Source organism: Symphalangus syndactylus, chromosome 16 (assembly GCF_028878055.3).
Source record: "Symphalangus syndactylus isolate Jambi chromosome 16, NHGRI_mSymSyn1-v2.1_pri, whole genome shotgun sequence".
NCBI classification, from domain to species: Eukaryota; Metazoa; Chordata; class Mammalia; order Primates; family Hylobatidae; genus Symphalangus; species Symphalangus syndactylus.
Genome location: NC_072438.2, coordinates 55,255,363 through 55,281,781, shown reverse-complemented (window position 1 = coordinate 55,281,781; position 26,419 = coordinate 55,255,363). Strand labels below are relative to the sequence as shown.

At 36.3% G+C, this 26,419-nt stretch overlaps 1 protein-coding gene across 10 annotated transcripts in view; it reads left to right on the top strand.

Moving 5' to 3' along the window:
* FRYL (FRY like transcription coactivator) overlaps nt 1–26,419 on the top strand; it is a 285,245-nt gene that overhangs the window by 127,142 nt on the left and 131,684 nt on the right. For all 10 annotated transcript variants that reach the window (XM_055246240.2, XM_055246238.2, XM_055246241.2 and 7 more), the window contains one exon: nt 15,741–15,940. In XM_055246240.2, coding sequence (XP_055102215.1) covers nt 15,821–15,940 — 120 coding nt within the window. In that variant the 5' untranslated portion in view covers nt 15,741–15,820. The remainder of the gene's footprint in view (nt 1–15,740; nt 15,941–26,419) is intronic.

The window sequence follows — 26,419 nt, the reverse complement described above, 5'->3', positions numbered from 1 at the left end:
TAACCATCAGCATGAAAATCTCAAGAGGAATATTTTTGCTGTTTTTCAAAATAGCAACTTTATTGTGAGATTCACATACTATAAAATTCATAAAGTATTCAATTTGATGGTTTTTAGTGTATTCCAAAATTGTACAACTATCACCAGTATCTAATTGCAGAACATTTTCATTATCTAAAAAAGAAACCTCATACTCATTCTACTTTCTGTCACTACGGATTTGTCTATTCTGGACATTCCATATACATGGAATCATACAATGGGTGTTCTTTTGTGACAGGGTTCTTACACGTACTGTATTTCCAAGGTTCATTTATGTCATAACATGCATTGAATAATGTTCCATTGTATGGATATATCACAATTTGTTTATCCATTCTTCAGTTGATAAATTGCTGTTTTATAGAGTAGTAAATTGGGGCTCAGATAAGCAAAAGAACACTAAGAGCACTCCCTCACCCCCCAGAAAATCTCACACCCAAATTCTTTAGCTAACTTTCTCTACTCCTTCATATTTCAGTTGAAGGCTTCCCTGATCAAGATCTTTAGCAAGATCTGAAGGAAGAAATAGTTAACAGTTTGGGAGATAGGTGGGTGGGCAGAAGGGATATCAAGTGCTAGAGGCTGGAGGGAATGGCCGGTTTGGCTGGAGCAGAGAGCTGTGGAGAGCATGGTGGGAATGAAGCTGGAAAGTTAAGCAAGGGCTAGACCAGTAGAATAGCAAAAACCTTGTTATGGATTTTGGTCTTAATCCTAAAATAAATAGGTAACCGTTGATGGGCTTTGCAACAGTGATTGGGGTGATTTCCTCAAGTTTCTGTCTTTGGGGTGGTGCCAGGAGACAAGTTAGGATGCTATTGAAATAGACTATATGTGAGATAAAGGTTGAACAAATGGAAGAAATGTTATTTATTTAGCAAACAAGTATATAATACCTACGACATGTGTAGGTACTCTTCTAAGCACTTTACAAAATATTAGCTCATCATAGTGATGGGAAATATTTAAGAGGTAGGAAAAATAGGTCTTGGGTTAGGTACAGGAGGTAAAGGAAATTTTTAACTAGCTGTTTGCACAACTAATTTTGTAGGGTCATTTACGTTCTCATTGACATCAGTTTCAGAAATGTATCTGTTGAGAGTTAATGTTGGTCATAGCGGAAAAGAATGACCTATTGCTTATTGTCAGAATACTCTTATCATCCCTCAGATAAATTTGTCTGCTTTGAGAAGTGGATCCTGGACAAGAAAGCCAACTCATTGTACGTTAAGTAAACAATGTGAACTTTTCATGATGGTCCCTGAAAAGTGGGATTTCTAGCTCCAGGTGTCATTGGATTTAGAGTCATGGGCCTGCTTTATCTTTTTTGTTTTGTTTTGTTTTTTTAATTCTAACTTCTTAAGCTAGGTTCACCTCATTTGAGAAAGGAGACATTTCATTTTCGAGACTAAACATTTAGTGTTGTGAGAAGTACAGCTGATTATCAGACTCATTAAGTATTTGGGTTTCACAATTTGCTTTAAAATTTTTTATTGATAAATATTAAATACATAGTTTACTAATGAGATTCAAAATCAAGAAAATCCAACACAGATGGTCACAATATTCATAGGTGACTGAGAGTATCCAAATGGGCCAGGTGACTGAAAATACGCAAACAGGCCCGAATAATATCTGTGTTAAATTTGACCCTCTATTTTATTAACATGTCTGTCATGACCATTCTCTGTACCTGCTGCAATACTCATGTATAGACTCAGTCTTATAGCAGGCCCTGGGTCCTATCCTGTGCTAAGATGGGGAGTTTGGGACAACCCTAGTTCATTAGTTCAAGTGACTTACTATCAGCCCAACCTCACTACAAATTTGGATCTGACTTTGATCTTCAGTTGTAGTATCTCGGCTACCCATTCTTGTGTCAAAGCCTCCATCTGTAATTATTGGTATCTCTTCTTTCCTGAGCCTTTCCTTATCAAACTTTGGTATCCCATTTCCTTCAAATGTAGAACCCTGCTCTCATCTTGAAGAGAATGAAGTTCTGCTGACATACCTTTTTGTTGATTAAACCCACCTCCCTAGCTGCGTGTGTATATATTTCCTGTTCATAGTCTTTGCATTATTCATCTGTTTGCCAGGATAACATCTGCTGTTCTGCTGGACCTCCCTGGTGCTTTTTACCTGATATCATATTCTCTAGGTACTGTCTTCTGCCTCCATAATTAGATATACCTTATGACCTCCAACAATGCTGGTATTCAGTCATTAGGCATCCTGGCTATAGCTCTTCTGATAGCCCCTCTGTACTGATTGCTTAATATTTTAAATATGATACCTGACAGCTATCTTGCCTATTATAGGCAAAGCCTGTGCCAGAGTCTCAAGTCACTGGGTTCTGGCCTATTCCACTACTGGTCAAACTCTTAGTCTTCTTTTCTGGAAGTAACTGTTTGCAGTTGCATTGTCACATTGATAAGACAAGTTTGCTAGCCTTTTGCAGGATAAGAATGGGTCATGTTTTTTTGGTTATTCTTCTTAGTCTGTGTGATACCACAGGACATTGCCTGTTTGATGGCATTTTTGACAATTTTAGATCTATTAGTTGGTTTTCATTAAGCATGCTATTTTCCAATTTTTAAAATTTTGCTAAATGATAAAAGTTTTAAGGGTTTTTATAGAAAGGTAATTAAAGAGAAATTCATTTGAATAGGGAAGGCTGTAGAAGAGAATTTCCAAATTGTCAGACCTGTTCTTCCCAGAAGGTAATGACTTGTAAATGTCATAGAAAATCTTGTGAATTGTTTTATAAGCTGTATTTTCAGTTACATTATTGATATATGATACAGAAAGTAGTTAGTCAAGGCATTCATAAAAAATGAGGAATGAATTATTAATAATATCCATTATCATGCAATATAGTAATGATATAACAAATACAGACTTACATTTGATGCATTAAGTCGATCCTTTTTTCTTTAAAATAAGCTTTACATGATTTTGGAACAATATCTGAATGAGTAAATTTTATTATAGGGAGACTATATGGAGGAAAATAAGAAGATGATTCAGTAACATAGCCTTAGTAATATCGTTGAAGATAAGGTTAGTAGTGTGTTTTTATGTAGAGTGCAAGGGCATTGTATGGCCATGATTTGATGTGTAGGGCTTTAGTATGGTTGGAATAGAACTACTTGATGGCTATTATTTGTGATATTATAATTACAGGTTTCCTTATTTATGGTGCTTTTGAAACTTTAATGATCACAATCAACTTTAAGTAAAATTATTGTATAGAGCCAACTGTTCCATTTTAGAAGAATAGGGTAAGGCAATAGTTCACAACCCTGGCTGCATGTTAGAATCAGCCTGGGGAGCTTTCAAAAACATACACATGCCTGGGCCCCATTCCAAAGATTTTTATTCTGACTTAAGGTATGGCCAGAGATGGCCAGCAAAGTTCAGGGTCAAGTCAGAAAGCTTAGCATTGTCAGAATGCTGAGAGTATATATGAAATCTTTTCTGGGGGTGGAATCATCAAAAGAATATGACAGACAAATTCTTGTATGTTTGCCAATGTACTAATTTACAGTGAGAAATATGCCAAGTGGATAGTAATGCTGGAGTTGGCAGCCCATCCTTTGCTCTCCTTGTGGGATAAGCTCATACACAGCTGAATTATTATCAGAAGGTTGCACAGAGAGCCTGAAGATCGAAGAAATTTATGCCCCGTTCTAGGGGCCAGAATATTTATCCTTTGTAAGAACACCTTCTCCACAGCACTGTACTTAGCTGGGCATTACCTTTTTATCAGCGCTGTGTTAAGTGTTTCATTTCCCTGTACCTTACCTGCAGTAGGTGATATAAGCATTCTTTTTAGTATTTGCCAGTCTGATATATGTATAAAATGAAAGCTCATTGCTGGTTTAATTTGCATTTTCTGGGTACACTGTTTGAACATTTTTTCATATGCCTGTTGGCTTTTTAGACTTGCTGTTATGTGAATTGCTTATGTATATCTTTTGGCACCTTTTCTTTATTGTGTTGTCTTTTTCTTGTTATTTTGTAAGAGCTCTTTGAATGTTTTCTGTTTTCTGTCATCTACATTATAAATATTTCTCCAACTTTGTCTTGTTTATGGTATCATTTACCCTAAATATTTTAAATTTGTATTTGGTTAAATGCATTTATCTTTAAAAAATATATAATTTTGGGTTTGCTCTGTAGGCTACAGGTCTTTTCACCCCTTGATTATATAAGAAGATTCCTAATTTCTTCTAAGGTTTTGAAAAATGAATTTTCAACTTCATGTCCATCTGGACATTGGTTTTTTTGTTTGTTTGTTTTATCCAGTCAGGTTTGGAATCTGATGGACTTTGGTTTTTGAGTATAGTATATTTATTTTTTTCTTTAGATGAATGGCCAGATGTTTCAATAGTTTTACTAGATAACCTTTTCCCTTCTAATTTTGCCCATGTGAATTCTTACCCTGGAATGCAGGGGGTACTGTTTTTTTTTTTTTTTTACAATTATCTGATTTATCTACACTTATGTCTACTGAGTTGATTATTATTATATTATGTTCTGATATAATCATATTATGTTCTGATATATGTCTTGATTATAGTTATGTTCTGATTATAGTTAATTTCAAATAATATTCTTTGTATTTTTTAAAGTAATTTCTTTGGCTTTTCTTGAGTGTTTCTTCTTCCATGTATACTGTAATATAGATCTATCCAATAAACCTAGACAAAACAGTATCAAAATTTTAGTTGGCTGGCCAGGCGCGGTGGCTCACGCCTGTAATCCCATCACTTTGGGAGGCTGAGGCAGGCAGATCACCTGAGGTCGGGAGTTCAAGATCAGCCTGACCAACATGGAGAAAACGTGTCTCTACTAAAAATACAAAATTAGCCAGCGTGGTGGTGCATGCCTGTAATCCCAGCTACTTGGGAGGCTGAGGCAGAAGAATCGCTTGATCCTGGGAGGCAGAGGTTGCAGTGAGCCGAGATCGTGCTATTGCACTCCAACCTGGACAGTAAGAACGAAACTCCATGTCAAAAAAAAAAAATTTAGTTGGAGCTGTGCTAATTAATATATTAATTTTATGAAAATTGACACTTATGATAAATCCTTCCATCTATGACTATGTCTTTCCACATGTTCAGATCTTCTTTTATATCTTCTTTTATATTAGGAAGCACTTGTCCTTTCCTCTGTATAAAGTCCTATGCTTTTCTTATTAAATTTATTTACACCGATTTTATTTTTGTGAATAGAAGTTTTTTTTAAATCAATTTCTATTTCTAGGTGAATAGTTAATAAAGTTTCATGTCTTTTTTAATATTTGTAACAATGATTTAATTTTTTAATATTATTGCATTTACTTATAATCTCCAGGATGGTGTTGAATAGCAAGGCAAAAATCAGCACTTCAGTTTCTGTTTTTAATCGAAATAGGTTTGTTTTGAAGCCTATATTATTTGCTGCTGATGTTTGTTAAATATTTTATTTGTTTTCTTTGTCTCTGGCTGCTGGATACCATTAGGTATACAGTTATATTACTTTGTTTGCTAACTGAGTATAGGTCAGACTGCTACCGTCTTTTAAGAAGTAATCCCAAGAGTGATGGAAGGGAAGCAGCCTAAGTTAGCAGCAGTTAACGGCCTGTTAAGATAGTAGGAGGGAGCCCCTTTGCTTCTTATCTTTTCTCATCATCTCACAGCCTCTGAGCTACAGAGGACTCAGCCCATCTATTTCGATTCTGCTCAGCTTCACAGCAGTCAGAGAAAAGGGCTACACATCTCTATGCAGTTGTCAACCTCCCCCAGTCCCTGGGTCCAGGTATGTTTGCTGGATGAGGTCCTGCAGGATTCTGGTGTTTACAGGACTATTTTATGTTGATTCGCAGGTCCATTTCCTGCTAGAGGAGAAAAGTCACCCACAATAGCTTTTTCACTGGCAGTGAATATTTATATCAGGGGAAGAGTGGAGAACAAAAATGAAAAGAACATTCTTGTTGCTTCTTACACATACTCATGGTAGCAATATAATTCAGCTTGTTCATTTGCTAGAAGGGAAGCAAAAGAGGTTAAATTTGACCAAGATTATAACGATCATGAATAGCCAAGTCAAGTCTAGAGCCCTTGTCTTCTGGCTCCCAGGTCCATGCACATTTTTAAGATACCTCATTATCTCTAGGTTTTTAGAATAGTTTCTTAGCTGAGCTCCCGAAGATTACCAAAAAAGCACGAGAAAATAATAACCTCAAGGAAACTATAGCTGAGTGAATAATGGATTATTTGGATGATAGGTCATTTTTCTTGAGCTTTATAATAAGTGATATTTCTGTAGTAGACTTCAAGTAAAAAACATTGGACATATGCCAAAGATGTCATAGGACTTCTATGTTTAGAAACTCTTTTCAATAAGAATAGTTTAGGATAAATAAACGTTTTAGGGACAGCTGTCCAAAGAACAAGCAGAAGTAATAATTTTTCTGTCCATTGAAATGGAACCAGAAGCAAAAATATTGAACTGGATACTGAGGGAAAATGATTTCATTTGCACAAAATAGAAACATAAAGTATTTGGGAATAGAATTAATAAGAATTAGATCTCTCCTCTGAAGGAAAGTATACATTTTTTTCTCTAGGTACACAAAAGAAGACGAGTTAATGGAAGTGTGTCAGATACTAGACAAGAAGTTTTATAATATAAAGATGTCAAGTTTTTTTCAAGTAAGTTTGTGAAGGCATGCATAAGCTTGAAAGTATGAGTGACAATAGCTGAAGATGGTGAATACATAGGAATATTTGTCTCTACAAATAATAAAACCTATTATAAAGCTGTGACAATAAAAAGTCTGGTACTAACACAAACACAGATTTTTAATGAGCAGAATAGAAAGCCCAGAAAAGCATATTTGAGTATGGATTTAGTTTATGATAGTGAGTAAAATCAGTGACAGAATTTCAGTAAATGAACCCAAGAGAATTGATTAAATATTGAGGAAAACAGATAAAATCTTTATTTCGTATCAGTAGCTCAAATAAGTTACAATTGGATGACAAATTTAAATGGAACAAATAAAGTGAACTTAAAAAGAGTTAAAATATAGGTAAGTAGTTAATCAAAATGGGGAAACTTTTTTGCTCTTTTTATGCAAATGAATCAGAAGATATAACCAAAATATTAGACTTGGGAAATATTTATTTTAAGCAAACAGTATGATAAGAATTTGGACCTTTAAAGGAGAGAAGGATCCATCTGCATTTGGTAATTATGGAAGAAATAAAGTTATTGATGGGAAAGTTCTTAGCAACCAGGATGCAAGTTTGTGTTCCAGTGCTGCCACTCCCACGTGACAGTAGCTTTAATTTGGAGTCAGTTTCTTCATCATAAATGCACTATAACTAGGAGTGATGTACTGGATCTAATTCCTACAAGCCAGTCGTTAAGCTATTAGTGGCTTAAGAGCCTCTGGGGTGTGAATATTTATACCAGGGATATTGGCAAAGGCTACAAATTGGGACCCTCTCCCCTGCCTTTTGTTTTCTTTTGTTTTTAAGAGAGCCATTTACCAGCATATTACTTGAAATAAGAATAGATTTGTTAGACTAAAAAGATAATATTTTATATATTAAATTATATTTTGTTCCCATTGGAAATAAACAGCATCTCGTATGCTTTTCACTAACATGGAGGAATTTTGAGGTATCCTTGCCTTCTAAAGCCCACTGTCTGCTCTTGATAAGCTGTATCTGTGCATCAAATGATATTTTCTGATTACACCTCTCAACACACACAGCATACACATTACTTATATTTCCTTTTTTCCTCTTCACATTAGTTGCTTTCAAATGTACAGTTTTCCTCTGGATAGGTAGTTGAAAGGTCTGGTACTGTCACCAATTCAACTGGCCTCACCAGAAGTTGAAATTTGCTGTTTGCTGTTATTCCCCAATACTGATTTTGCTTTTTCTGTTTACTGCTTTTAATCTGTCTGCCATATAAGCTGATTCGTGTTTTTGGCATTTTCCTTTTAATTGACTTGTAAACTGCTTCCTGTCTTTGAGTGTGATCCAAGTATGTCACTGTTTTCAGCTCCAGCTTGAGCTGTTTTTATTTTCACTCTTCCCAGGCACTTTGGTTCTGGCTGACAGGGATAGGATAGCTTGTTATTCTTTTCTTTGGCTTTTCTTTTGTAAATTAATCAGCTTTATCTTTTAGCATAATTTCAGGTTTACAGAAAACTTGAGTAGAAAGTAGAGAGTTCTCGCATACCCTCTCTCCACTCCCAGTTTCTGCCTTTTAGTGTGGTATGTTTGTCACCATTGATGAAACAATATTGAAACATTATTATTAACTAAAGTTTACATTCCAGTTAACTCTTTGGGTTGCACATTCTGTAGGTTTTGACAGATGTATAATGACACGTATCCACCATATACTATCCTACAGAGGAGTTTCACTGCCCTAAAAATCCTGTGTTCTACCTATTATTGCTCCCTTCTCCCAAGCCCTGATAATCACTGATCTTTTTATTGACTCTACAGTCTTCTCCAGAATGTCATATAGTTGCAGTCATACAGTATATAGCCTTTTCAGATTGGCTTCTTTCACTTAGAAATATACACTTAAGATTCCTTCATGTCTTTACGTAGCTTGATAGCTCATTTCTTTTTAGCACTGAATAATATTTCATTGTCTGAATATATCACAGTTTATTTATCCATTCACCTACTGAATGACATTTTGGTTGCTTCCAAGTTTTAACAATTATGAATAAAGCTGCTATAAGCAACCATGTGCAGGTTTTTTGTGGACATACGTCTTCAGCTCCTGTGGGTAAATACCAGGGAGCGTGTTTCCTGGATCATGTGGTAAGAATATGTTTAGTTTTGAAAAAAAATAACCAAAGTATCTTTTAAAGTGTCTGTAGTATTTTGCATTCCCATCAGTAATTAATGACAGTCCTTGTTGCTCCGTGTCCTCACCAGCATTTGGTGTTGTCAGTTTTGGACATTAGTCATTCTAATCAGCATGTAGTAGTGTATCATTGTTGTTTTAATTTGCAATTCCCTGAAGACATATGAGGTTGCACATCTTTTCATATGCTTATTTGCCGTCTGTACGTCATCTTCTGGTAAGGTGTATTAAATCTGGTGCTCATTTTTTGCTTGTGTTGTTTGTTTTCTGGTGGTTGAGTTTTAAGAGTTCGTTATGTATTTTGTATACCAGTCTTATATCAAGTATGTATTTTGCAATTTTTTTCTCCTAATCTGTGGCTTGTCTTTTCATACCCTTAATAGTGTCTTGCAGAGCTCGAGGCTTCATTTTAATAATTTTTTCCCCTGGATCATGGTTTCGATGTTTATCTAAAAAGTCACCCTCCAAACCCAAGATCACTTAGATTTTCTCCTGTCTTCTAGGGGTTTAATAGTTTTGCATTTCACATCTAGATCTATGATCCATTTTCAGTTAATTTTTGTAGAAGGTATAAGTTCTGTATCTAGATTTTTCTTTTTAACATGGATTTCTAGTTGTTCCAGCACTATTTGTGGCAAGATCTCCTTTCTTCATTGAATTGCCTTTGCTACCTTGTCAAAGATCAGTTGATAGTATTTGTGTGGGTCTATTTCTGGGCTCTCTATTCTATACCATTGATCGGTTAGTCTATTCTTTAACCAGTACCATACTGTCTTGATTACTTTTTTGAAGTCACATCCTGTCAGTCCTCTGACATTTTTCTTCTCCTTCAATATTGTGCTGGCTGTTCTGGGTTGTTTGCCTTTCCATATAAACTTCAGAATAAGCTCGTTGATATACACGAATTAACTTGGGGGGTAGGCCTGCTTTCTAAACTAAAAATTTTGTGTTTGCTTTTTAAAGTCAGATTTTTTTTTACTATAAGTTCTGGGATATATGTGCAGAACATGCAGGTTTGTTACATAGGTATACACATGCCATGTTGGTTTGCTGCACCCATCAACCCGTCGTCTACATTAGGTATTTCTCCTAATGCTATCCCTCCCTTAGCCTCCCACCCCACAGCAGGCCCCAGTGTGTGATGTTCCCCTCCCTGTGTCCCTTTGTTCTCATTGTTCAACTCCCACTTATGAGTGAGAACATGCAGTGTTTGGTTTTCTGTTCTTGTGTTAGTTTGCTGAGAATGATGTTTTCCAGCTTCATCCATATCCCTGCAAAGGACATGAACACATCCTTTTTATGGCTGCATAGTATTCCATGGTGTACGTGTGCCACATTTTCTTTACTCAGTCTATCATTGATGGGCATTTGGGTTGGTTCCAAGTCTTTGCTGTTGTGGACAGTGCCACAATAAACATACGTGTGCATGTGTCTTTATAGTAGAATGATTTATAATCCTTTGGGTATATACCCAGTAATGAGATTGCTGAGTCAAATGTTATTTCTGGTTCCACATCCTTGAGGAATTGCCATACTGTCTTCCACAATGGTTGAACTAATTTACACTCCCACCAACAGTGTAAAAGCATTCCTGTTTCTCCACATCCTCTCCAGCATCTGTTGTTTCCTGACTTTTTTAATGATTGCCATTCTAACTGGCGTGAGATGGTATCTCATTGTAAAGTCACAGATACTTTTTACTTTCGTTCTTCTTCCAAAGCCTTTACCTTCTACTTTTTCTTTTGTAGGTAGTCATCAAAATTTTTATTATTAGCCAATATGGTATATAAATAATAATTATTATAATACTAAGCTATTGTATGTTATGTAAAAATTTCTGTTATATAAATCTGTGCATAAATATATGCATATAATATGTGTGTACATATGTAAGTTTGTGTCTATGAGGTAGTATCCCAAAGATTTTTTTTTTTTAAATCCTTAAAGACCTCTGGGGGTGAGGAAGCTAGAGGCAGCTTCCACAGACTTCACTGCGGTTATTTTAGACCACATCTACCTGTAGGGATTTTGAAATACCCCAATTGTTGAGAACCAGTGTGTATTTTGAGGGCTGTTACTATTCAGAATGTTGTGTGTAAAAACATAATGGAGTCAGAAAAAAGCTGAGATCTGCTGCTGTAATGAGCTCAAACACACCTAATTGTAAGAGTTACACATTATTTCTCTTCTCACTTGTCTCTTCATTTTGACTGAATTTAAATTTATTTTATAATGGTTTAGGAGCCTCATCAGCATGAAAAAGACAATTGTTTTATTAAATATACTAAATACAGTGCTATGGAAAGCAGAAGCCATCCAAAAATACTGATACTTAGTTTTTATTTGAGCTTTATCTAAGAGACAGAGCAGGAATGCTAGCTTTTAGATTCCCAAATTTTAATTATTCAGGTCTTGTTTATTCTTATTATTAGCAGTTAGAGTTTAGTAGATTTATATTCCAAGTATGTTTAATATGACATGGGGTTTTTCCAGTTTGTAATTCAATGCTTGAATTGCAATCTTCAGAATTATATTAACAGTTATGTCTTCCTTCTCTCATAGGCTTACATAAATCTTTCAAAATTTTGGGTTAGCATGTAGAGAAATATTACAACTTAGCAATATAAGGTATTTAATGCAGGCAGTCAGGTAATACCAAGTTAATCTAGTTATATGAAAGCTAGCTTTTCTTCTTCTGCTTGGAGTGATCATCCCTGTTTCTCTCCTATTAGCAGAAAATGAAAAGAATACACGTATCTTTACCAAGGCTGAACATTATGATGAAATATAAGGTTGAGGGGGACAACTTTGATGGATGAAAAATGTTACCTGAGTTTTATTTGTGTTTAGAATATTAATGAAATTAAATATTATTGGCCTCCTCCATTTTATTGTTTGTAACTTGCTTGTTCTTGTCCTTGTCCTTGTTTCAGTTTGGGGGTGTGGGTGTTTTTCTAGTCGATTTCATCACAGCTTTGTGTGTAGAAACAAAAGTGATTAACTGTGTGTTTATTATATGCCCACATATTTTTTCCTGCTGTCTAATTTTACTTTGGTTTTATATACATACTCTTAGGATCTTTACTCACCTAATGCTGTATTTTGAACACTTTCCTGTGCCATTTGGTATTTTCTGATAATGTAATTTCAAAGATCTCTTTAGCATTCTGTTTAGTAATTATAAAAATAATTTATCTTGAATAAAATAAAATTTGAAATTTATTTTGAAATTTCAATCAGTAGATCCGTTCATTGTTACTTTTTTATATTAGTAATTTCAACAAACATTTATTAAACACCTACTAAGAAATAAAATTTAAATAAATTAATCAAAAACATGCTTTTTTCATAAAAATTTGAGTTATCAAACGAAATATTTGTATCTTGACAGATAACTTGTAAATAAAGGTTTGCCTAAAATTTTTGGCTTTATAGGCAGATTTTTTAATGTATGCGATTATGATACCTAGGAATATTTGGTTATGCTTTATTTTTAAGAAAGTAGAAGACAGTAAAGGCAAGTTATTTGTGAAGTCATTTTAAGTAAAGTTTTTTTCTTTGTAGAAAAAATGTTTAAGGGCTAGAATGTCATTTTAAAAGTTTTTACTTTGTTAAAATTTAGAATTGAAGTACCTAGGTTAGTTATAAGTTTCTTGTTTAGTTACATTTACTGTAAAGTTAAAGCTAGAGAAACTTTATAACTGTTATGACCTTATGAATCTTAATTAAAGGAAAAGATATAGTTTGTAACCACTACCTTAAGTTAAATTATGGTACTCTTAATGATCCAAAATAATTTTTTAAAAATTACAGAGCTCTTCTTTTTTCCACAATGACATTTGTTAACAGATTCCCTGTTTGATAATGCACAATGTTGGATCATGAAACAGTAAACAAACAGGTCATTGTTTAAAATAATGTACACTGTGTTCAAAGGACTGTGAGTTTTTGTTTTGAGTTGTTATACAATTTTAGTTCTAAAATACAGTACATAATGTATTTTAACTTGGTATGATACAAAGATATTTATTTTAGATATCATATTACCAGTTTGTGATATTCTTTAGATTACTTTTACAGATTTCTGTATTTTGACCTATGTGTGGTAGAGCAAGTTTTTTTTAATTTGACAAAAAATTTTAATGTTTTGAATTTATGTATTTAGAACAAATTTATTATCCTATAGTTATATACACATAGACATAAACACAGGAAATCAGTGTTTAAGTAATTGTGTTCTGCTTCCTCTTTCAAGGAAGGGGTTCAAGGGCAGTCTCTGGAATTCAGGTTAAGGTAAAGAAGCACAAACTTGCAGATTCTCCCTGAATATTCTAAGCCAAAAAAGGCAACATAAGCTAAGTTAGAGGATATGGGATTGACATATCAACATATGGGATCGACATGGACGTGACTGGAAAACTTGTATGTAGGAAGCCAAGTAGGCTGCCCAGGCAGTCAGAAGAACAGAGCAGGTGAAGCCGCACAGCAGGCAGTGGTATGTCTTCTTCTGGGGCCAAGGCTGGTGCAGGTTGCTATTTGCCAGCACCATGTCATCTCCATCTGAGTAAATGGTACCACTATCCTTTCAGTGATTGAAGTAAAAATGCTGTGAGTCATCGTTAATTCCTTTCTGTCACCTCACTGATTAATCCACTAATATATGACAAGTCTCAAATACTTTTCTTTTTTTCCTGTGCTGTTGCCATCCTCTTAGTTAGCCCAAGCTGCGATTACCTCACCTGGATTTCTGTTAATGGCTTCCCTGGGTCTACATTTTCCCTCTTTCAATCCATTCTCCAGAGGTGCCAGAGAGATCTTTATAAAGAGAAAGCCAGATCCTATCCTTCTCCATATTAATGCTTTCCACTGAATTTTAATTGCATTTGGAATGAAATTAATTTTCTTACAAAGTTCTTTTTTTTTTAAATTTTATTATTATATTTTAGGTTTTAGGGTACATGTGCACAATGTGCAGGTTTGTTACATATGTATCCATGTGCCGTGTTGGTTTGCTGCACCCATTAACTCGTCATTTAGCATTAGGTATATCTCCTAATGCTGTCCCTCCCCCCCCCCCCACCCCACAACAGTCCCCTGAGTGTGATGTTCCCCTTCCTGTGTCCATGAGTTCTCACTGTTCAATTCCCACCTATGAATGAGAACATGCGGTGTTTGGTTTTTTGTCCTTGCGATAGTTTACTGAGAATGATGTTTTCCAGTTCCATCCACGTCCCTACAAAGGACATGAACTCATCATTTTTTATGGCTGCATAGTATTCCATGGTGTATATGTGCCACATTTTCTTAATCCAGTCTGTCGTTGTTGGACATTTGGGTTGGTTCCAAGTCTTTGCTATTGTGAATAGTGCCGCAATAAACATACATGTGCATGTGTCTTTATAGCAGCATGATTTATAGTCCTTTGGGTATATACCCAGTAATGGGATGGCTGGGTCAAATGGTATTTCTAGTTCTAGATCCCTGAGGAATCGCCACACTGACTTCCACAATGGTTGAACTAGTTTACAGTCCCACCAACAGTGTAAAAGTGTTCCTATTTCTCCACATCCTCTCCAGCACCTGTTGTTTCCTGACTTTTTAATGATGGCCATTCTAACTGGTGTGAGATGGTATCTCACTGTGGGTTTGATTTGCATTTCTCTGATAGCCAGTGATGATGAGCATTTTTTCATGTGTTTTTTGGCTGCATAAATGTCTTCTTTTGAGAAGTGTCTGTTCATGTCCTCGCCCACTTTTTGATGGGGTTGTTTGTTTTTTTCTTGTAAATTTGTTGGAGTTCATTGTAGATTCTGGATATTAGCCCTTTGTCAGATGAGTAGGTTGCAAAAATTTTCTCCATTCTGTAGGTTGCCTGTTCACTCTGATGGTAGTTTCTTTTGCTGTGCAGAAGCTCTTTAGTTTAATGAGATCCCATTTGTCGATTTTGGCTTTTGTTGCCATTGCTTTTGGTGTTTTAGACATGAGGTCCTTGGCCACGGCTATGTCCTGAATGGTATTGCCTAGGTTTTCTTCTAGGGCTTTTATGGTTTTAGGTCTAACATGTAAGTCTTTAATCCATCTTGAATTAATTTTTGTATAAGGTGTCTTACAAAGTTCTTAAAGATCTTCTGTGACTTGCTCCCTGACTACTGATTCTGACGTTATCTCATATCCCCTTCCACCTCTGCTTCTTCCCTTGAGCTCCAGCCACACTGGTCTTTTTGTTTTTTAAGCATGCACATTCAGTCTTCTGTTTTCTGTTCCTGGTGCTTTGTCTTGCTCCCTCATTTTAAAAATCATTTAGGCCTGAGTTTAAGTGTAGCTTCTTCAGTGAGGTCTTCACTGAGCATATTTTCCAAAGTAGTGTTGTTTTTCAGTTCCCCAATCCCATTCCTGTTTCATTTATTCACACCTGTTTATTTCCTTTATTGCATTTGACTATCTGATTAGAATCCGTTCATTCATTCAGCAAATACTGTGCATCTAATCTGTGCTAGGCGTTGTTCTAGGTACTTGGGATTTACTGTGAACAACAACAACAACAAAAACCAAAAGAGAATCCCTGTTCTTATATTCACATTAGTAGGATGGAGAGAGAAACAGTACATAATATACACGATATGTAATTAAATTATAAATATGTTCGTATGTTAGAAATAGACAAAAGTGAAATAGACAAAATGGATTATGGTAGAGGAGATTGGGAGAACTGGTTGAGGGTTAGAGGCAGCTTACAAATTAAATAGGGTAGTTACGGTAGACTTCTTGAGTTGATTATTAAAGTAGAGTTCTTTTGTTTCTTTTACTTTTAGCTTCAGCGCCAGTCAGCAAAGTGAATAAATACTGTGCTTCTTCCAACTTTCATTCCACTTGGGGGAAAAAAAATATCATCATGTCAAACATTACGATTGACCCAGATGTCAAACCTGGTGAATATGTCATCAAGAGCCTCTTTGCAGAATTTGCTGTTCAAGCTGAAAAGAAAATTGAAGTTGTAATGGCCGAACCCTTGGTGAGTAGAGCTGACCTATAAATCTGAAATATTTTCTTGACTTTTGTATTAACCACTATAATACAGATTTTTCAAAGGAAATAATATACTTGAAAAAAATATTAAGGGATAGTGGTGATGTAGAAAGCTGCACTGACTTTAGAATCCACTTTGATAAGTTGCTGCAGGTCACAAAAGAACAAAAAGGAACTTCAACAGTGGGAATTGTGGAAACAAAACATAAGAAATAAAGGAAAATTAGGATATAATGTGAGTTAACACTAAGATCACAGCCAAACTTATAATAAACAAGAGAACATATTTTTACATGTATATTGTGTGAGACATACGTGGAGAATGTGAGAAGCTCTATTTGATTAGAGCCCATGATGAGGAGGAGGGAAGAGAAAGACTGAAAACAAATACGGGGGTCAGTTTCTGCAGAGTTGTAAATGCTATTGTGATGAATAATATGGTGGTTGAACAATAGAGGGAGAAGACATTGAGAGCAGAGACTATTTAGTTATTGTACACAGTTCAGGCTGGAATGAAAGGGGTCTTGAACTATGATGTTAAAAGTAGAAGTGGTTGCAGAAGAAAGTAAGAGAAATAACAGAAGTAAAATCAATAGAACTTGACAAGTAACTAAGTAGGGGGCATTTTGTTGTTTCTTTTTTTATGGATCAATGATAATAACTCAATCCTCTATTTGATAAAGAAGAAGGAGAGGGAAGAGGAAGAAAAAGCAAGTGGGATAAAGGATCAGAAAGGGAGGAAAATAGAAAAAATTAGAGTATGACTCCAGGGTAGACCTGTTTTGTTGTCGCTGGGTTGGTTGGTTGGTTTGTCTGTTGTATTTTTCATATGTTTCACCATGTTGGCCAGGCTGGTCTCGAACTCCTAGTCTCAAGTGATCAACCCGCCTCGGCCTCCCAGAGTGCTGAGACTACAGGCGTGAGCCACCACGTCCAGCCCCCACATTGCGTCTGGCCTCCGTGGTAGACCTCCCAGACGGGGTGGCCGGGCAGAGGCGCTTCCCACATCCCAGACGGGGAGGCCAGGCAGAGGCACTCCTCACTTCCTAGACGGGGCGGCCGGGCAGAGACGCTCCTCACTTCTTCCCAGACGGGGCGGCCAGGCAGAGGTGCTCCTCACTTCCCGGATGGGGCGGCCGGGCACAGGTGCTCCTCACATCCCGGGCAGTGGGCGGCCGGCAGAGGCGCTCCTCACTTCCCAGACGATGGGCGGCCGGGCAGAGACGGTCCTCACTTCTTCCCAGACGGGGCGGCCGGGCAGAGGTGCTCCTCACTTCTTCCCAGATGGGGTGGCCGGGCTGAGGCGCTCCTCACTTCTTTCCAGATGGGGCGGCCGGGCAGAGGCGCTCCTCACTTCCCAGACGGGGCGGCCGGGCAGAGGCGCTCCTCACTTCCCAGACGGGGCGGCTGGGCAGAGGCGCTGCTCACTTCCCAGACGATGGGCGGCCGGGCAGAGGTGCTCCTCACTTCCTAGACGGGGCGACCAGGCAGAGACGCTCCTCACTTCTTCCCAGACGATGGGCGGCCGGGCAGAGACGGTCCTCACTTCTTCCCAGACGGGGTGGCCGGGCAGAGGCGCTCCTCACTTCTTCCCAGACAGGGTGGCTGGGCAGAGGCGCTCCTCACTTCTTACCAGACGGGGTGGCTGGGCAGAGGCGCTCCTCACTTCCCAGACGGGGCGGCCGGGCAGAGGCGCTCCTCACTCCCTAGACGGGGCGGCCAGGCAGAGGCGCTCCTCACTTCTTCCCAGACGGGGCGGCCGGGCAGAGGCGCTCCTCACTTCTTCCCAGACTGGGCAGCCGGGCAGAGGCGCTCCTCAAAACCCAGACGATGGGCGGCCGGGCAGAGACGCTCCTCACATCCCAGACGATGGGCGGCCGGGCAGAGACGCTCCCCACCTCCCAGACGGGGCTGCGGCCGGGCAGAGGTTGCAATCCCAGCACCCTGGGAGGCCAAGGCAGGCGGCTGGGAGGCGGAGGCTGCAGCAAGCCAAGACCACGCCACCGCACTCCAGCCCGGGCAACACCGAGCACCGAGTGAGCGAGACTCCGTCTGCAGTGGTAGGGGGCATTTTGAATGAAAGTTAAGGGTTAAAGATGCTCTGGAGTGTTAGTAAAGATGATAATATATTTACTTTGGTAAAGTACACAGGAATATCTTTGGGTAAAAAAGGTGGATAAAATAATTTTTCATTTGTGTACCTAAGCTTGAGATACTGGTGATCTCACCACATGGAATTAGTTGCTTGATTGGTAGTTGGAAATTCTTTTTGAGAACTCAAGAGATGGTAACTAGAGATACAGATTTTGGTATCATCTATATGAGGGTGTAAATTGAAGCCAAAAGAGCAAATGATGATTTCAAGGGAAAGAAAATATAGAATTATTATTGCCAATAACATAGAGCAGCAGAGTACAATGAACATTGAAAGAAGTGGTTACTGGATTTGGAAATAAGCAGAAATAAAACAGAACAGTTTTACCTTCTTAATATAACTACAGGAAGTAACTTCGACTCTCTCACCTTAAAGAGGTGACAGTTTGGGTTACTCTTTGGGCTGGAAGGAAGTGGGTATGTGATGTACTAAGAGCACAGTGTAGGTTCGATGTGGGATGATGGGAATGGAGAGGAAGGTGAAGGATGTAACAGCTGAAACTCACTCCTTACACAACTGGATTAGGGATAGCTATTGATCATCAATTTGAGATTCAGAGGGTTTGTTACGGCGCGCCGAGGAGTTAGGCACAATAATGTATTGCCTTTAGAACCTGTATGCTTACTCAGCCTGTTATAGTTCCTTAGAAGGATGAGAGAGGAAAACAACAGAAGGGAGGATAGGGCAGGAAGAAAGTTGAAGGAGATATTGTCAATGCTCTTATTTTCTTAGTGAAGTAGCCTTGAAATTGCTGTGAAGGTGATTTTCTTCTCAATGATTAAGTAGAGAAAACTACTCTGAGGAAAGCATCTATGAAATAATATGTTCTGGGATCTAATAAATAATAATAGCCAAATGTATATTTCAAAACTGTGCACATGTTTATATTCAATTTAAATCATCCCATGATTGCTTTCCACATAACAAATTGATTTTTATACTAATGTATATATATTTGTGTATATTGTATAATGTATATATAGTATATATATAGACAGCATATATATTATTAATATAAAGTTCTGTTTTAGAAGTAAGGATTACAAAAGCCTATAGCATAAGTTCATGATTATAAGATTTGATTATAAATATGCTTAAGCTACAAAATGTTAGTTTTCTTTTTCAATGGTCTCTGAATTACATGATAAATTACTACACTAGTCTACTTAAACAGCATACAGTAAGAAAGGGAACAACTTTAAACAAATTGAAGAATTTATTATGGAAAATGTCAAACATATATAAAACTAAAGATTATGGTATAATGAACACTTAGGACCCATCACGTGGCCTCAGCAATTTTCAAGTCACACATTTTATAAGATGTTTTATAGTAGTATGTAATACAGTCCTACCACTTCTCAAATTTTATATGTATATTTATGTATTTGAGATTTTGTATATATACATATATATACATACATATATATATATATACATACATATATATATATATATATATATATATATTTTTTTTTTTTTTAAATTTTGGAGAGACAGGGTCTTGCTGTGTCTCCCAGGCTGAAGTTCAGTGGCGCAATCTTGGCTCACTGCAACCTTCGCCTCCCAGGCTCAGGCAATCCTCCCACCCCAGTCTCCTGAGTAGCTGGGACTACAGGCATGCGCCACCACACCTGGCTAATTTTTGTGTTTTTGTAGAGATGAGATCTCACCCAAATTGGTCTCAAACTCCTGGGCTCAAGTGATTCACCTGCCTTGGTCTCCCAAAGTCCTGGGATTATAGACCCACCACTTCTGGCCATATTATGTATTCTCATTCCAAACTTCCCATATATTCTCTCTAAGTCATCCTCCCCTAAGCTAAATGAATATGTATTTTACTGTAATAATTTTTACATACTTCTAGATTACGATGATATCATGTTACAGTTAATTGCTTACATGTTTATCTTCTCCGATGTGAGTTACTTGATGCCAGGAACCAGGTCTCTCTCATCTCTGTATCTGCGGCACTGCTTGTGGTAGTGGGTACTCAGTAGAGGGTTTTTGTTAAATATTTGTATTTTAATGAATGTAGCCTTAAGAAGTATTGCTGTGGTGTGTGCCTTTTGTTTTTCTAATAATAGTAATAATAATAATGTTTTTATTCTTGCCAGAGCTTCCGATAGTTCTTTCAGAATAGCCTGATGCTATTCATTTATTTTATTAGTTAATTCATTTATTTAATAGTTAATTTTAGAGGCATCTGCTATGTAATCAGATTATAAAATTATGATTAATAGTGGTAAGGATTTCATCAGAACATAGATGTTTCTACTCTGCCATCACAAAGAGAAGAGGCATCACTGCTTACTCTTCCTGACACACCAGGAAAACCCCCAAATCACCATCATATTTTACAGATTTTACCCCTTACACTCCCATATACCAAGATAATTTCTTCTTATCTAGAGCAGAGTGCCAGCTTTGTTTTTATTTATGTCCAGGTGTGGGTAAGTTGGGAATCCATAGCTTCAAGATTAGATAACGAAAATACATTTAATCTAATATTGTCGCAGTGTTTACAATATAGCTTCAAATGCGTTTATTGGAATTTCATTTATTTTGAAATTTATTCTGTACCGGGTAATAATCATCTAAGATGACTCTCTGGGTTCAGAGTCACTTTAAAGACAATAGCATCCAGGGCTTGTCAGATACAAGGAGGCTGTCCTTGCTCATGGTCAGTCAGATAGTAGGTTTCAAAAACACAAATGTGAATGGCTTTTGCTGAAAGAATTTAATATACCACTAAAGTGAGAGAATTGGCTTTTTCATGCTCATATTAGAAACCATAAGAAAAGAGGATTAAGGAAGCCAAAAGACTCGAAGATTAGCTGAGTTGGATTTTTAGCCACAATTTCATTTTCATTTTAGAAGGAAGACTCAAGAAGGGCAATCGGTGATTGAAATGGCAACTTGCAGGCTATGCAATCCAATACCTTAGGTCCTTTTTTCCTAAAAGGAGATGGATCAATCCTCGGTAATAACTTAGGCATACCCAAGTTTATTTGTTAATCTTTTGGATTGCTGGAGACTAGAAAAGAAGATAGAAGAAAATCCATTTACCTATCTTCTTCTGATTTAGACCTTACGTTTTGATTTAGGCCCAGCATTTTAAAAACTCTAAAATTTTCACTATTTTTTTGAGATTATAAATATATATATGTATCTTAAAGGGTTTCTTCTCCCTGTGTGGTCAGTTTCTTCCAAACTGCATTTTTCTGCTGGTTTTACCTTCTCCTCCCATGTTTATTTTAACTTGTTATATTTTAAGAATGAAACACAGTTGATTGGAAGTCCAGTGTACACAGAAGAGCCTTTTTGACTATGATCTTCTGTGTATTACTGTCAATGGACCATCAGTGTCAGATCTTTTTTGGGGGACTTGTCGGAGTCCCCAAAGAAGGTTCCTACGGTACTCTGAATGGGAGAGTTTAGGCTTTAGCTGCAAGCATTCTGGGGAACTAGACTCAGAAGATAACTGGGGTTTTTGATATCTGGTGTATATATTCTTGCTTAACCTCCCTATCTTCAGTATCTTCAACCGTTGTGTGCCCCAGTCAGCATCATTGTATTTTGCCCTTTCCTAAGAAAGGCAATGCCTCTGAAGGTAAGGTGAAAGGGAGGGTCTAAATCTTTCTTCAACAACCTTTTTAAAACAATCTTTCAACCAGCCCTCTTATTTTTATCCTCACCTTTAGCCATACTTTCAGAGTGCCCAAGTTCTCCAATTCCTGAGCCTTCTGGGAAGTTCTAAAGCATCGGTTGGGTTATCTTTCCTTTACTCTCTGTGGGTCAGGCTCACTCACTTCCCTCTGGTTGTGCCTCAGGTGTCATCTTCTCTATGATCGTGTTATCTGAAATTTCAGTCGCTATTCCAACTTCCTATCCTAAATCTGTCTGACATAAGATACACTTCCTTTACTCTCTAATTAGACTGTTAACTCTATAAGAGAGCGAGTTGTTTTCCGTTTTTTTTATGGCTGTATCTCCAGAACCTAGAACAATATCTGGCATACTGTGAGCCCAGTAAATAATTTGGACGAATGAGTGAATGACTGACTGAATGAACAGACTGCCGACTTTCCCCTTTGCTTACTCAGGAGTCACCATTGTTTGGTGAGATAATTAGTTATGGTCTTCATCTGCTTTTCACCTCCTCTCCCATCCTTTTTGTTCTTTTAGCCCTTATAAAAATTATTTCACTGTTCTGTTTTAGGATAGAAGGTTGGCTATACAAATGTTCAACCTGCCATCTCCAATTACAGATTACTGAAATATTTCAGTGTTATTGTTATGGTTTCAAAATTTTCCCAAAAATTCTCTTGCTTTCTCTGGAAGCTACATATTGCTGTTGGTATCCTACATATGCACTATATGTAGAATTAAATTATAAAATATAGGATTGTGAGCCTTGGAATTAACTTTTTATAGTATTATGAAAAAACACTAATACTGTATAATATAAAGTATTATAATATTTTATAATTATAATATTACCATAACTTTTATTACTATGAAAATAATACTATAAAAAGTAGAAATAGTTTTAAAGGTTATATAGTAAAAACATCTAATCACTGTCAACAGTTTTTAGTCTACCAGTTTTTCATGTCTATTACTTATCCATCTCTGTAGCACCTGCCACCTTTAAAAACTTTTTGTTCTTTAAATTTAAAAAATTTTAATCTTAAAAATAATTGATGTATAATAATTGCAGATCTCATGGGAGTACATAGGGATGTGGTAATACATATGGTGATCAGACCAGGCTAATTAGCATATCCATCATCTCAAGTGTTTGTCATTTCGTTTGTGCTGGGACATTCAATATCCTCCTTCTATTATAGCTATTTGAAACTATATAATGTATTATTGTTACTATAGTCATCCTGCAGTGGTATAGAACACTAGAAATTATTCCCCCCACTCTAGTCGTAATTTTGTATTCTTTAACAAATCTCTCTGGGCCTCTCTTTCCCCTACCCCTCCCAGCCTCTCGTATTCTTTGTTCTATTTTTTTTTACTTATATGAAATCACCTTTAAACACACACACACACACACGCAAATGAAGGGGAGATATATATAAAATACACATTTTTTCTGTACCCAGATATTTTTATTTTAACAATCTAAATTGGAGATTATTATATATCAGCCAATATAAATTAATCTCATTCTTTCTAACAGTCGAATATTATATATATAGTTTTAAATCAGTCTCTATTGATAGGCAGTTTGGGCCTTACCCTAGTTTGAGGCTGCTTTAAAGAAATGCTACCGGACATATTGCGGTACACACATCTTTGCATTCATTTATGTGTTAGTGTAAAGAATAATTTTACTTTTTGGTTGTTTGTGATGAATTACATAGACAATAAACTTTTTTTAATAGTTTGTCTTTTAAAAAATACTAATATATTGAGGCCGGCCACTGTGGCTCACGCCTGTAACCACAGCACCTTGGGAGGCTGAGGCGCGTGGATCACCTGAGGTCAGGCATTCAAGACCAGCCTGGCCAACACGGTGAAACCCCATCTCTACTAAAAATATAAAAATTAGCTGGACGTGGTAGTAGGCACCTGTAATCCCAGCTACTGGGGAGGTGAGACAGAAGAATCGTTTAAACCCAGGAAGCAGAGGTTGCAGTAAGCCGAGATCATGCCATTGCACTCCAGTCTGGGTGACAGTTTTTTTACGTAAAAAAAAACTTACATATTGAAACACAGTACATCTACTTGAGCATTAGGGCATCCTCAACTACACTGTAATGAACCTAAGAAGTTAATACAAAGTCCTTGATTAGTAATTTATATTTAGTGTAGTATATTTTTTCATGTTTTCTGTTTGTTTGTATTTATTTATTTATTTATTTATTTATTTATTTATTTATTTATTTTGGATAACGTATCCTTTTGCATTCAAAAATCATTTCTGAGTTCTTATGGAAAAAACAGCCCACCCCCATTTTCTGCTTCAGGAAAAGCTCTGTGAGGATGTCAAATCTTCAGAAATCTTTCAGGAAGTATGGATTTGTTATGAAACAAATAAATGTTAGACATAAGGCAACTGTGTGTTTCTGAAAAGTTTATCACTCTCTCTTATTCTTCTAGTTGGCTATAACTGTGTTGAATAAATATGCTACGTGAGTAATAAACTACTTGAATCAGCAGTCCTCAAACTATTAAAGCTCTTTAGACTTAATATTTACAATGAAAAAGGGGGATCAAATAAGTCAAATAAGTTAGAAAGAAACCTCTTACTGTATTCCCTACCCCCAATCTTAGATACATAGTTCACATTAGGACAGTAAAATCCCTTTTTAAAAAAACTAAGATTTTTCAGTATAGTCACTTTTAGAAACGGTGCTCTACAGGACTTATTATGGGACATACTTACTGTTTCACTGAAGTGTTAGAGCTAGTTAATTGAACATATATTAGTATATTATTGTACAGAATCTTCACGTTGCATGTGAATGTTGTGCAGTTTGATTTTAGAGATAAATGTCTTGTCTTACAAGATAATTGACCAAATATGCTTAACCTGAGAGGCCCAAGTACTAAAGACATTCCCCAAATCTCACGTTGTTAAGAAAGTAAAGGTAATGTGGCTTCAGATGTAACCAAACATTATTAGATTGGGAATTTTTATATTTCAGTGGTAAATACATTTGTGATCTTGTTTTCATAAAGATTAATCATACATGAGAGAAAAAAGTTGGGACTACTGGATAGAGAAGCTTCATAAATCTCTATATATTGTTTATTTTGGAGAATGACTTTCTGTGATATGTATTTAATGTAAATTTCAATTAAAATACATGATATAGACAGTTTAGAAAGTCATCCTGAAATTCTCGACAGAAAAACCAACTATCATGTACTTATAAACATCATCACAAACATCTCTTATGAATATATATAGTAAGTTAGGTAACCCTGTGTGGGGCAGCCAGCAAGGCAAGTAGGTAGAAAGACTGACAAAAAGAATCACATCATACATGCTATTTTAAGTTAAACTAATTATATATAATGGTTTGATTAATTTAATTATGTTAGTTTATCAATTAGCCAATGTAATTTGATTAATTATATTGGTTAATTTTGTTTAAATTAACAGAACAAAAAACTAAAATGAAAATGATTTAATTTTTACATTCAGATAATGTTCATTGAGTGAATAGTTCTTAAGATATCTTTAAAGTTAAACATAAACATATGCATACACATACACATGTACACACACACACACACACACAGAGGTTTATTGACAAACAGATTTGACAGTGAGGAAATTAAACCACCTTACTTCTCCATACCTCCTGGTTTTTATTGAGGTATATTGTTATTTTAATGTTTTAAAACACTTTTATTCTGAAACCATAACTTTCGTGCCTATATTGTATTCTATAATTAAATGGATTTGCTGGATACCACCAAGTACTAGAAACCCCAGCAGCAACCCTTGAGTTTAAGGATGAAAACAAATCATCTGTCTTCTTTGTAGAAAACTCAGAAAATGAAAATGAAGTTAATAATGGTATAATGAAAAAATGACTTATAAATGAGCTTTACATATTAATGTATGATATATATATTCCTAGAGTTTTAAATTTATATGTATTAGCTACCATATATACATACTTTCTTTCCTTTTATCTGCTATTCTCTAATTTAATTCATCTATTGAGAACATTTTGCTCAATCTATAAATTTATGTCTACCTGTTACTTAACTGACTACACAATATTCTAATACAGTTGTCCTTTGGTATCCGTGGGGGATTGTGCCAAGACCTCCCTTGGATACCAAAATTCATGAATAATGGTCAAGTCCCTTATATAACATGGCATGGTATTTGCATATAACCTATGCACATCCTCCCGTGTACTTCAAATCATCTCTGTATTGCTTATAAGATACAATGCAATGTAAATGCTATAGAAATAGTTGTTATACTATATTGTTTAGGGAATAATGACACAAGTCTGTACATGTTCAGTACAGATACAGTTTTATTTTATTTTTTACTGCTTTTGATCCAAGATTGGTTGAATCCATGAATGCATAACTCAAGGATATGGAAGGCCAACTGCATAAGAATATACCATGGCATATTGACCCAAAGTTTTAATGTTGTACATTGATGTTGCTTCTCATTTTTTCCATCGATAGTGAATGTCCTTCTATACACCTCTTTGCAAATGTGTATACATTTTTTTCCCTGGGACATATTCTTTTCTTGGGTCAAAGAGGAGATTAAATTAGAAATTATGTTTGTATTGTTCAGGGTTCTCCAGAGAA